The sequence below is a fragment of the Panthera leo genome, chromosome E1 (assembly GCF_018350215.1).
Source record: "Panthera leo isolate Ple1 chromosome E1, P.leo_Ple1_pat1.1, whole genome shotgun sequence".
Taxonomy (NCBI): domain Eukaryota; kingdom Metazoa; phylum Chordata; class Mammalia; order Carnivora; family Felidae; genus Panthera; species Panthera leo.
Window position 1 is genome coordinate 50,127,566 of NC_056692.1, and position 14,142 is coordinate 50,141,707.

Genomic DNA, 14,142 nt, shown 5'->3' on the forward strand with positions numbered 1-14,142 from the left:
TGTCAATTCCAAACCCCCAGCCAACTTCCTGAAATGTAGCCAAAGTAAGTTGAAATTTCAGTATACATATGATATGGATAGATAGACAGCAGGCTGGTATGTAAATACATATATATACGTATATATATGTATATATACATATATATACATATTATACATATTATATATACATATTATACATATACATATTATACATATACATATACATATACATATTATATATACATATAATATACATATTATATATAAATAAATAAAATATATATTGAGATATGTATATATAAAATCATGATAGGATGTAAAGTACATGAAACATTACTTTTGGATCATTAAAAAATTAATAGGGTCTTTAATAAATAATTGTTTTTTTTGTAGCAAATGGCTTCTATTCATGCTAATAACTTGCTTGTTGATATGCTGTGCTTTCTAAATTATCCCACGTGATATTCTGACATCAAAGTTGATTCTGACGCATAAAGATGACTTGGAACACAATTTCAGACCTTCAGGGCCAATTGTTTCACTAAAAATCACTTGCTTTTTCTGGGCGGTGGGGGGGTGGGGGGGGCGGCGCCTGGGTGGCTCAGTTGGTTATGCATCCGATTCTTGATTTTTGCTCAGGTAATGATCTCATGGTTTGTGAGTTTGAGCCCCACGTAGAGCTTTGCACTGAGAGTGCAGAGCCTGTATGGGATTCTCCCTCCACACCTCCTCCTCTGCCCCCCACTCCTCCCACACTATGTCTCTCCCACTCTCTCTCTCTCTCTCAAAAAAAAATAAACTAAAATTTCTTTTAAATTACTTGCTTTTTGAAAACATAATTATAAATTTTTATATATTAGCCAAGAAATGTTTTATTGAAAGATATATAAGCATTTGGAAATCTACATGTTTTAAACCAAGAAACAACCAACAAGGAACATGTCAATGAGGGAGATACATTGTACTGTTTATTGTAAATCAATTTCCACCAAATATTAGGTTGGTTTTCTTATACCTCTAGAGGATTACATGAAATGCCACCCCTTGTATCGACAGTCATATTAAAGAGCTACTCCCATGGGCGACTGGGTGACTCAGTCAGTTAAGTGTCCGACTTTGACTCAGATCGTGATCTCACGGTTCATGAGTTGGAGCCCCGCATCAGGCTCTGTGCTGACAGCTCAGAGCCTAGAGCCTGCTTTGGATTCTATGTCTCCCTCTCTCTCTGCCCTTCCCCTGCTTGCACTCTGTCTCCCTGTCGCTCAAAGATAAATAAACATTAAAAAAATTTTTTTAAAGTTACTCCCAGAATACATTACCTTAAATGATATCCAATACCCCATTTTTGCTTCAGAAACAAAGATGACCCTGCACATTTCAATTTCCCATTAGACAGAAACACTTTCCTATCTGAGTAGAAAGAAAGAAAGAATAAATTATGTGAATTCCTTATATGGGTATATTCTCTGCTCTGGAGACCAACACACTGAATGGGTTTTTCAGTATGAATGTAGTCTCATATGACTGAGCTTCTGGGTACAGCACCATTTCTCATCCCCATGCCTACTTTGAAGCAGGACTCAGAAATTCACTACGTCCCTCACGGGTTATCCAATGGCATAAAACATTACAAGGAGGCCCAATCTTCAACTCTCCCTTCGTGCACATACTTTACTATGTAACTTTGCAGTGTTCTCTCACCATGATCAAGGAGATCTGCTTTACCCCTTGATATCTGCCTCCACCATGCGATTTTCTTTGGCCAATGCCATGTTGCCTACTTTGGCCAATAGAGGCTTGAAATGGGCTTATGCATTGGGACTTGGTCTCTAGAGCCTTAGTCCCTGCCATGAGAATGCCTGGGGTAGTCTGCTGGAAGATGAAATACATCTAGAGTGGGGCTGTCACCTAAGTCACCTTAGGTTATCCAACGGGCCTTGCCAATGGCCATTCAACTACCAGACCTAAGTGAACCCAGTCAAAGATGGGAAAATCTAAGTGAGCCCACCCTAAATTGCCAACTCTCCAACTTATGCACTAAATAAATGCTTATTGACTCAAGACACTATGTTTGGGGATGGCTTGTTTCATAACTTTATTGAGGCAGGAAGTAGTGGACATGGAAGTCAAGTATATTTTAAGGAAACTTAGTATAGGATCGTACTGCACGTCAGACAGTAAACTTTCTCTTCTTTTCACGGCGTCCGTTTCTGACTTAATTTGTTCCAGATTCTTCTTCCATACCTTTTTCTGGCTCACTGAAACTAGTCCTCCACCTGCCACTATGTCTTAGGCAGAACATTCTCCAATACTGCATCTTCGTACCCTCGATTAGTGAAACAAAGATCCTCTTAAGAAGGCAACGAAGGCTTGTAAATTTAAAAAGTTTTCCCAGAGAAAAGTTTTTTCTACTCAATAACAAAAAACTATATGAAAGTTAATATTGGAGTTTCAAAAAATCTTAAATGTACTTGTGATTAATGTAGACAGTGAAAAAAGTTACAGACAAGAAGATACATCAAGCACAGGTCTAAGAACTCAGGGGGAGTGCTTGCTTCGGCGACACATATGCTAAGAACTCATGGGGAGCTCAGCATCCCTCTGAAGCAAAGTGCATCTTTAGAATGTCGTTACTCAAATGGACTTTAAGCAAGATTCTCTTTAAAAAAAAAAAAAGACTATAGACAATATCTCTCATGTTAAGTCCTTAAATAACTAGTTAGAAGAAAGAAGCCAAGAATCACCAGCCAAGATGTCAGCCTCATCCATAATCTGGGTACTAAAAAGGATCACACGGTTTGTCTTCCGCTCCTTGAGGAGGTTCCAAACTTGGTGCTTTGAAAAAGGATCCAGTCCAGTAGTTGGCTCATCCAGCAGCAAAACCTACAGACGAGGAAGAGTATGAAAGTATCTTTCAGTTCCAAGTGAGGACCTTCAGAAAGTTGCATGGAAACCCATATAATTCCTAGATTCAAATACAGCCTTCCACAGGATTCCCCAGAGGCTTGTATGGCCCCCTATCACAAATTTCCTCTCATATTTGGTAGAGTTTAGACTTTAATGATAGCTTGATATCCTTCAGTACAAATTAATTTCAAAAAAAATTTTTTCCCTCTTACCTGAGGATCTCCTAAAAGGGCAATCCCAAGTGTCAGTTTTCTCTTTTGTCCACCAGTCAATTTTTTAGCAATAACGTCTTGAGTGTTTTGTATGTCCAATTCCATTATGACTCTTTTCACCTATCAAAAAAAACCCATCTACATAATACAAAATATTTTACTTCAATCAGTTTTTCTAATAATCAGGAGAAATCTATTCTAAGAACTTCATCAACTTTATTTATGAAAAAATAAAGTAATAGTTAAAAAAAATATGGTCACGAGGGACGCCTGGGTGGCTCAGCCAGTTGAGCGACCGACTTCGGCTCAGGTCATGATATCACGGTTTGTGGGTTCGAGCCCCGCATCAGGCTCTGTGCTGATGGCTCAGAGCCTGGAGCTTGCTTCGGATTCTGTGTCTCCCTCTCTCTCTGTTCCAACCCTGCTCGTGCTATCTCTGTCTCTCTCAAAAATAAATAAACATAAAAAAATTCTAAAAATATGGTCAAGAGCAAAGTAAAGTATTTTCAAAGCCACCAATTTGAATATGTTCACCTACCTCTTGTTCCACTTCCTTGGACTGAATCCCTTTTATTTTAGCAAATAGCCTGAGGTTTTCTCTCACAGTCAGAAAATCAAATTGAATATTGAATTGTGGACAAAATCCAATGTTCATTCTAGTTTCTTCCATGTTCGTTATTTCAGAGAGTTGGGTATTATAAATAGTGGCTGATCCTAAAATAGAAATTTTATTTTATTTCATTTTATTTTAATGTTTATTTTGAGAGACAGAGACAGAGAGTGAGCGGGGGCGGGGCAGAGAGAAAGGAAGACACAGAATCCGTGGCAGGCTCCAGGCTCTGAGATGTCAGCACAGAGCCCGATGTGGGGCTCGAACTCATGAACCGTGAGATCATGACCTGAGCCGAAGTCAAACGCTTAACTGAGCCACCCAGGCACCCCTAGAAATTTTATTCACCACCAGGATAGTAACTCTGTGAAGAGTGATAATATGGGATACTAGTTGAAGAAACCTCACATTTTATAATTGTATAATTAATACATTTAATTTCAGATTATTTAATTTCAGAAATTCAGATTATTCTCAACACAAATATCAGGGTCTATGGCAATGCCAAGAATACAGGGAATGGCAAACAATAGCAAAGCGGAGATACAAGCTTTCTCATGAATTTATATAAATATGAAATAAATATTTCCTATTCTAAATTACGCAACTGTATAAACAGCCTGCTTAATAAGCCACTTGTGAAACTATTTCCTTACCTTTCGTAGGAACAGACAACCCACTAAGAATGTTCAGCAGTGTCGATTTACCAGCGCCATTATGTCCAAGGATTGCGGTCACTTGTCCTTCATATATGTCAAGAAATATGCCTGTTTTAGGATAAAAGGTGAAAAGTAGCCTTTGGACCATATTCAGATGGAATGGACCTTAAAAAAGTCACAAGAGTCAAATGTATCTTAGCACTTCATTTCACTGGTATTCGGAGATGTCCCCTGTAAGATGACGTATTTAGTTGTGTCTATGAAGAAAAAAAACCTTAATTTCTCTGGAGAAATTGGATCAAGACTGAGAAATAAATGTCTGCCTTTCTCCCTGCCCAAATCCTTTGAGTGTCAATGAATATATCAATTTGATGTTAAAGAATAGCCTTTGCTACCAGGAATAAAGCAGAGTAAAGAGAGTATTTGCTTCCTGGGTAAAGGAAAGCGGTGTGGAAGAACATTCCACAGAGGCTCCCAGAGCGGAGACAGAAGGGCCAGATATAGAGGGAAGGGGTATTTATTCGATATTTAGAGGGAGGGTGGACCAGTTGAGGAGAGGATCGTAAAGTTTCCCCAGGCACTGGTCACTGTTCTGTTCCGTATGACAAAAGTATGGACGTGGCCTCTAGAGGGGGTCTGCTGGGACCCAGGACATGTCACAGGCATTTTTTTTTTTTATATGAGTGCTTAGGACTTGATCGTGTTTTTCTTTAATATTTGAAAAATTATCTGACTCCATGGAGAAACAATAGAGGTCCATTAGCATCCTAGAACTTTTAGACATTCTCTAAAGATTGACAACAGATGGAATTCTATTGTCAGAGAATATAAAAACCAGGCAAACCGCTGCCCAAAACAGATGATGGAAAGTTCTCTGAAAGTAAAAACAATGCTGGTGATACTTCAAGCTCCGTTTAACAAATCTAAGTCACAGATTATAAACTTGCCTAAGTGGTGGGAACGCAAACGGGCACAGCCGCTTGAGAACAGTGTGGAGGTTCCTCAAAAAGTTAACAAGAGAACTACCCTACGACCCAGCAATTGTACTACTAGGTATTTATCCAAAGGATGCAAGAAGCTTGATTCAAAGGGGCACATGCACCCCAATGTTTAGAGCAGCACCATCGACAATAGCCAATTTATGGAAAGAGCCCAAATGTCCATCGATGGATGAATGGATAAAGATGTGGTATACACACACACACACACACACACACACACACACACACACACACACACACAATGGAGTATTACTCAGCAGTCAAAAAGAATGAAATCTTGCCATTTGCAACTATGTGGATGGAACTGGAGGGTATTATGCTAAGCAAAATAAGTCAATCAGAGAAAGATAAATATCATATGATTTCACTCATATGTGGAATTTAAGAAACAAAACAGATGAACATGGGGAAGGGCAGGAAAAATAATGTAAAAACAGAGGGAGACAAACCGTAAGAGACTCTTAAATACAGAGAACAAACTGAGGGTTGCTGGAGGGGAGGGGGCTGGGGATATGGGCTAAATGGGTGATGGGCATTAAGGAGGGCACCTGTTGGGATGAGCACAGGGTGTTATATGTAACTGATGAGCCACTAAATTCTACTCCTGACATCATTATTACACTATATGTTAACTAACTTGAATTTAAATAAAATGAAAAAAACCCAGCATAATTAGTACAGTCTTGTTTTTTTAAATACTATATGTAAATATATTATCGAGGACTATCCCTCATAGCAGAAATGTGGTTTTTAAAAATTTTTCTTTTTATCTATATTCATCCTCTGATTTTGCACTATGACTATTTGTATTTTCAGGAAGCAAAAAAAAAATTATTTTCATTAAAAACATCATCGGGCGCCTGGGTGGCTCAGTCGGTTGAGCGTCCGACTTCGGCTCAGGTCATGATCTCACAGTCTACAGGTTCGAGCCCCGCATCAGGCTCTGTGCTGACCGCTTGCTCAGAGCCTGGAGCCTGCTTCAGATTCTGTGTCTCTTTCTCTCTCTGCCCCTGCCCCGCTCACGCTTTGTCTCACTCTGTTTCTCAAAAATAAATAAATGTAAAAAAAAAAAAAAATTTAAAAAAAACGTCATCAAAACAATGAAGTTTTTCTCTTTACCTTGCAATGCTACTTTTTCAGGCTTTCCATCGTATTCTTTTCTAATATTTCTGATTCTGAAAGAAGATTAAGCAACTTTGAGGTAAGTACATTTTTGGATAACATAGATTATGTTAACTGCCAATAATACAGTTTGCAATTGCACCTGAACCTCACAAGGTAGGGTGTTGCCTTCGTAATGGGATCCAAGGAGGGCAGTGGTAAAAGCTCATACCGCCCCCCAAAAGCTTTGCCCGGACCTGCTCATACCCTTATCAAACTGGGCATTTCATGTACTCCAGTTGTTGTCCTCAGTTTGCAAATGAAGAAAAAGCCACTATTGTTAGAAAGGAAGGAAAGAAGAGGAATAAGAAGGGAGGAGGGGGGAGAGACTTTCCCTCAGTCCTGCACCCCTCTCCAGCTATTAGTTAACTGTTCATCTCCTTCACGGGCACATTTATCAAAATATAGTCTCTACTCTCTATTTCCATTTCTGTATCTCACATTTACTCCCAACCTAAAGCAACATAGCTTCTGACCCTACAACTCCATTGAAACTATCCTCAGCAAAGACACCAATGACATTCTACTGAATCCAATGGACATTTTCCAGTCATTGTTGAATGCATGCCGTATTAATGGAGCACCTGGGTGGCTCAGTCAATTAAACATCGGACTTTGGCTCAGGTCATGATCTCACGGTTCATGAGTTCGAGCCCCGCGTGGGGCTCTGAGCTACAGCATGGAGCCTGCTTTGGATCGGATCCTCTGTCTCCCTCTCTCTGCCCCTACCCTGCTTTCACATGCTCTCTCTCAAAAATAAAATAAACGTTAAAAAAAATAGATGCTGTATTAAATATCTACTTGCTCTTTTCTTCTTTCAAGGCTTTATTTCTTTGGCTTCTACCTTCTTGATTTTCATATCATTCTCTTACTTTTCTGCTCAGCATACTTTATGGATTCCTTAAACTGGATTCCACACTATTCCACTATTTTTCTTATTCTCAAATCTCTGCTATACAATATTACCCACTCTCACTGCTTCAACTCTTACTGAGATTCTAATGATTCCAAGATTTGTGTCGTTATGCCTGTCTTCAAAGTCTCAAAGGTACAGCTTTTTTTTTTATTTAAAAAAATTTTTTTTAACACTTATTTATTTTTGAGACAGAGAGAGACAGAGCATGAACACGGGACGGGCAGAGAGAGAGGGAGGCACAGAATCTGAAACAGGCTCCAGGCTCTGAGCAGTCAGCACAGAGCCCGACGCGGGGCTCGAACTCATGAACCACGAGATCATGACCTGAGCCGAAGTCGGCCGCTTAACCGACTGAGCCACCCAGGCGCCCCTCAAAGGTACAGTTTTTTGCTGTATCTCCTCACCTCAAAACCACACAGCGTAAGTTATTTTTTCCCTCTAAACCACCCCCACTTCAGTTCTCTATGTCCTTTGGTGTTTTCAGCATCCACCCAGGAATACGAACTAAATGCCTAAGAAACGTCCATGATTCTTTCTTTACCTCTTTCTTACCTCCACCTGTGGCCCACACAATTATTATAATTTAACCTTATGGATTTATGAATGTAACTTTATGACTTTATTTGAATTTATCCCTTTGTCACTTGTCCGTGACCTTCCAGTCCAGATTTTTGCCGTCTCTCACCTCGACCTCCGAACTTGATGGTCAGTTATCCATTCGCCTCAGCCTAGACCTTTGTCTCCAATGCAGAGGGCACACCAGGGACTACATTTCTCAGAAATCCTTCTCTGTATTGGACTTAAGAGACCTTGGGCAAGTGAAGACAGGCCATTGTTCCCTGAAGGTCATGGGGGCAGACACATGGGCAGACTCCAGATTTGTAGCAGCTGCTCAGACTTCTTGACAAACCCCGTTTTGCTGCCGCAGGTTAAGAAAACCGGTGGGCATTTGTCCAGAGAATCCCCCCATTCACAGTGGTTTACCAGCAAACTTGTCGAAACCCACCCATTTCCACACATCAGGATAAGGTCCTCAGCGGCTATGCCCCTGACTTTCTGGCTACAACTCTCTTGCATCTTCCTCTTCTATCTTTAGTACTTTTATGAATTCTTCATCCCCATACCAAATCCCTTTACTTACACGGTATTTCCAGCAACTCCTTTTCCTGACCAACCCCAGACTGACAACCTCTGACCTGTTTCCATTTCTCCAGCTGTGTTGCCTTCAAATCCAATCCATAAAGCTGTCGAACAAAGGTCTGGTTGTCCAATTTGCCTCCCTAAAATTACTTGGTGATTTCCCACACTACACAGGACAGCCTGTCCTTCTTAATTTGGCAGACAAAACCCTATGTGATCTGATTTGGCCCATACCGCTCACGATTTACTCCTCCTTCTTCTAGCCTTGTGCTTTGAGCTCTGAAATGTCATTTTCTTGTCATTCTTCACACACACACACACACACACACACACACACACATTGTTTCTTGCTGTGCTATGTTGCTCACATCATACTCCCTGGTTGGAAGAACCTTCACATGCCCCACCACAATTTCTGTGACCAAGACCTTTTCCTTCCGTAAGGCTCACCTCAATAGTCATCTCCTTCTGACCTTTCCCACCACCCTTAGGCTGGGCTGAATGATCCTTCTCTCTGATGGGTTATTCTCTGCAGTCAACTCTACCAATCTTTTTACTAATTATCTATATAACTGCCTGCTTTCCCCTGGGCTGTGCCTGTCCTGAGGTTGACGGCCGTCATTACTCTTTGAATCCTAGATCTGGCAGAGGGCTTAACTGATGGTGAGCAAATGAATGAAGTAACTAATTTGCCAGCAGCAACAGTCTGACCCCGAACGATCAGAGGGGCTGGTTTGAGGCACGTTGGGCTACCAACTATAGAAGGAGGAGCTGTCAAGGTAGACGACAGGGGAGTGCAGGTTTAGACAGGCTAGAGCTCTCGTATGTCCCCCGGAGTTCAGTTCATGTCAGAGTATTAATGCCAAACTGGATCTCAGACCACGGGACAGAATTGCTGGCGGCATCCACTTAGGAGAAGTGAATGGCCACACAACCATACCCATCTTCGTTGCCCCCTGGATGAATATAAGTCAGGGTTAGGGTTCTGAGCATTTACTGAACCACGTTGCTGAAAGATGAGCTTCTGGCCTGACTGATGGAACTCAGCCCTAATTTAACTTGTTAATCCAGGTAAAATTTCTTGTGTCAACACAGCTACTGGAAGCTCATGGTAAGGGACATGATAACCTGAAATGGCTATATACGTTTTCACACAGGTGCACGGGCTGAAAAGATGACTAGCAACGGCAGAATTTGAGAAGTTCCAGCTCCAGGAAGTAGAGGGTTTTCTTCCTGATGTTTCCATGTCAGGTTTAGTTTTCTCCTTTCTCTGTCGTCTCCCTGCTCATGTCCCTTTCTCCAAGATATATTTGCCAGTCACCGTTGACCTAACTGTTTCAGAATAAGTGAACTGATGTAAGCATATCTGACTGAATTTCTTTTGGATATTCCTAATTGCAAACAGTCATTGAATGCCTATTTTGGGCGAGGCACTATTCTAAAATCTTTACACATGGTAGCTCATTTACTCTTCATAGCAAACTTTCTACCAGTGTTATGCCCATTTTTAAGATACAGAAACTGAGGCACAGAGCAGTTAAGTCATTTAGCTGGGATCACACAGTTAGCAAGCAGCAAAGCCAGGATTCAAATTGGGTGGTTTAAATCCACGGACCACATTGTAATCATTATGCTCCATTTTCTTCTCAGAAAACACTTTTAAAAAAATAACCTCACAAGAATGGAATGTCTTTTAGGAGGATTTCTCAGTAACCTCTTTTAGTAGAAGAAGCAAACACCTAGAAAAGCAGGCACTAAAACATGATGAAATTAGGAATCAGGAAGTCATTGTCTATGCATCTTCCTGGGTTTCCCTGAAAACCTTTACTAATGTTTCCCTCTGCGTCAAATAAGAAAATAACTAGGGCTGCTGAATTTTGCTGCTGACACTATCAGCAGCAAAATTCTATTTTTATTTAACTATTTATTTATTTAGAGAAAGAGAATGAGAGAGAGAGAGAGAGAAGGAGAGAGAGAGAGAACAGGAGAGGGGCAGAGAGAAAGGGAGGGAGAAATCCCAAGCAGGCCCCACGCCCAGTGCAGAACCCGACACGGGGCTCGATCTCACCACAGTGAGATCATGACCTGAGCTAAAATCAAGAGTCAGACGCTCAGCCAACTGAGCCACCCAGGAGCCCCAGTACTTCCTTTTAAAATGATGAATGAAAGAAATTTAGAATGATGGCAGAAATACCTGAAAGAATGGAACTTTCAAAAGCACATCATCTTTAACATTTGACCTGTGGTTGGTCCCTTCTACCTTAGTTCATTACAATTTTACCTATAAGTGTACATAATTGGTTAGTTACCTTATGGCTTCTTTTCCATGGAACTCCAGAGGCACCGGTTCAAAAGAGTCATCAGGGTAATGCTCGGGATTGATTTCGTCCTCAAAGACTTCATGATGAGTGTTTCGATGTTGGGACCAAAATGAAAACTTTAGGAAAAACAGTGGTGAACACGGGTGGCCACCTTCATCTGATCAATCAAGGCACATATTGTTATACACTGAATCAATCATCTACATCAGTAAAGAAAGACATTTGTCCTAGTGAAGCCTGATGCCAGTTTTTTCTATACATTAATGATTTATTTTTTCCGGGCTTAAAAAAAAAATTTTTTTAAAACATTTATTCATTTTTGAGAGGCAGAGAGAGACAGAGCACAAGCAGAGGAGGGGCAGAGAGAGAGGGAGACAGAATCCGAAGCAGGCTCCAGGCTCTGGGCTGTCAGCACATAGTCCAACACGGGGCTTGAACCCATGAACAGTGAGATCATGACCTGAGCCAAAGTTGGCTGCTTAACCAACTGAGCCACCCAGGCACCCCTAAAGTGTTATAAGGATTTTAAGTTACGACAGTGTCTTGGCTTTTGATGAAGTCTCAGCTCTAGTTCATCAAAATAAAAAAGCTTGTCAAAGAAGATAAAGTGGTAGCTGTTGGAAATCATATGAAACATCAAGGACTTCCTCATTCTCGGGATTTCCAGACACTTGGGTGTTTATAAAGAGAAGTTGTGTAAACTGATTCCTGCCATAGTATATGAAGAAGTATTTTTATAACATAGAAAAATGAACATTGAAAATAATGAGTATATTAGTCACTATAAATCCAAAGCCAATCTTTTCAAAGCCTGAAGAATAAAACAAAACAGAAAAAATAGTTATTAAGAACAGAGAGGTAGACCAAAGCCTGGATATTTGCTGGCATATAGGAAAATGGTAAAGAGGAAGAAAATTAAAATTAAGGGATAAGAAGTGGAAAGATGGGAAATATTAAAAACCTATGAGGAAAATGAAAGAAATACAAAGCAACATGTTTCATTTATTTGATTTTATAGAAAAAAATCTTTTTGCAACCAGAAAGAGAATCCTTAAAGTTTTTAATGGCCTCATGAAATTACACAAGGATTTTCATCAAGGCGGTTCATATCATTCCAAGGCAAAATGGATTTTATGTATAATTGACTAAAAATTGTTGGACATTCAAATGGACTTACATTTTAATGGTAAGAAAGAAGAATAGAGCAATAATTAATAGGAATTTCAGCTCTGGATCTAAAGATTCGAAGTAAATAAAATGAGATGGCATTTTAATGATGTCGCCACAAGATGGGAACTTATTCGTGATAGAAGGAGGAAATGTAATTGATTTCTCAGAGACTACAGGATAATTTAAACAGAAGAGAATCTTCACATCATGTTACACGACAAGCTATTACTAGAGGCAAATGTAAGGGGATAAACTTGAGCACCTACCACTGGAAAGAAAAGCTAGGGGGGAGGAGATACAAGACACAACTTCTAGAAGTGTGAAAACAGACAATGTTGGAGACATACAGAAAAATACATGGGGAAGGTACCTCTAGAAACTTGAACGTCCTCAAAAAGAGAAATGAAAAGAATCACATGCTGTGGTTCTAGAGATATAATGTGGGAAAGCAGAAATGCTCAAGAGTGAAAATATGTGGAAACATCTAGAGCAGAAGTAGCCAGAAAGGGAAATTATACTGTGGAAAAGCAAAGGAAACATTTTCAAGATGCGGGGAACCAAAACTGAGAAATAAGTTCATGTTATTCATAGAAATCATGGCATTTAAAAGGAATACGTCCGTAGTTGCATGAATTTTGGGTACTCCTGCTTTGCTGTCCTAATTAAGTGGCATTCTCTCCACTCCCCCAGTAGCCAAGACCAGAAACAAGAGCCACCCTGATCTCCTCCCTTTCTCACTTCCTCCAGCTCATACAGGATTAACTACCACATCAGATTGTTTCTCTCTCCTAAGCATCTCCTGAATCTGTCCTCCCCTCTATATTACACTGGTCTCCCTTTTGGTCTCCCTCTCTCTCTAACACAGATTATTACGATGTCCACCTGCTTTGAGCCCATTCTCCACACAGCTGCCAGAGTGATCTTCCTAAAACACAAATCTTATCAGTGAAAGGTCCTATAGAAATTAGATCAATCTATTGCCTGCACCAGAGGTTCTAAGGCTCTTGGATTTCCTGGGCAAATAATATTTTTTAAGTAAATATATTGCATTCATTAAGGACAGTTACAAACCTTCTATCTTGCTATGATCGCCACTGCAAAAGAGAAAAACCTATTTTCACTGCAAAAATATGGATATTTAAAGGCTATAATCTCACCACGCGGAAGACAACTTCCAAAGGAAGAATTAAGGGACAAAAATAAGTTTCGCATGATTTCTCATTTCAACAAAAACAAGAGAAAACATGGTCAGGCATGACCACCAATACCGGAACTGCTCTGGAGAACCAAATCCCAAATTCTGCACAGGACCTCTCGAGGTGGCAGGAACAGACACCTACAGAGGGACTTCCTCGGAGGTTACCCTCAGCATCTTCGGGATCTTTACGTGTCATATCGCCCTGTGTATAGCTGTGCACAGACGTGTGTATTTGGAGAAAATCTCCGCTTCCAATTTCTTGTTAGCTGGCTATTAATCCCTACCCTAAAACCACATCTCACAGCCAATCTATGCACTGGCTCTACCTAACGATTTTTAATTTCCCCTCCACTACGGCTGTCTCCCATTGCCGGGCACACATACTATTCCTTTAGGCTCCACAAAATTTTGTGCGCTCTTGTCCACCAGGTAAACTTTCTTATCCTTGAAGCGCAACTGAAATTCTTTCCTCCAACCTTTTCGTGACCCACCAACCTTAGAACTTACCCCATCAGAGAACCTTGTGTTATCCTCTCCTATCACGCTTCCTACGCTACTTTTACTTACTAATTTACAGAAGCGTTTCCAGCGCTAACTGTGAAAGACTGCTGACCCACATAAATTTTAATAAGCAGTTATGTGCTAAACAGGTACACAGATGAAACCTGATATCTCATTCGTTTCGATTTCACGGGATATTTGGGCATAGGAAAAGAAGTATAAGTGTAAAAACATTTAAATATAACCTCCTCTCAAAGTGTGGGTTTGAAAGATGTTGATAGAAATTTGGAGTAAAGGAAACATAGAGTACCCAAATAAAGGGAAGTGAGATTGAATCAAATTTATGGGGCAAAAAAAGGAGGAA

General features: G+C 40.3%; 1 protein-coding gene across 1 annotated transcript in view; it reads right to left on the reverse strand.

Moving 5' to 3' along the window:
* Positions 1-14,142, reverse strand: part of ABCA10 (ATP binding cassette subfamily A member 10) — a 75,204-nt gene that overhangs the window by 39,473 nt on the left and 21,589 nt on the right. The window contains exons 10-16 of the mRNA XM_042916820.1: positions 10,898-11,066; positions 6,491-6,546; positions 4,368-4,478; positions 3,640-3,815; positions 3,102-3,221; positions 2,727-2,865; positions 1,302-1,392 (exon numbers count right to left, since the gene is read on the reverse strand). Coding sequence (XP_042772754.1) covers positions 1,302-1,392; positions 2,727-2,865; positions 3,102-3,221; positions 3,640-3,815; positions 4,368-4,478; positions 6,491-6,546; positions 10,898-11,066 — 862 coding nt within the window. The remainder of the gene's footprint in view (positions 1-1,301; positions 1,393-2,726; positions 2,866-3,101; positions 3,222-3,639; positions 3,816-4,367; positions 4,479-6,490; positions 6,547-10,897; positions 11,067-14,142) is intronic.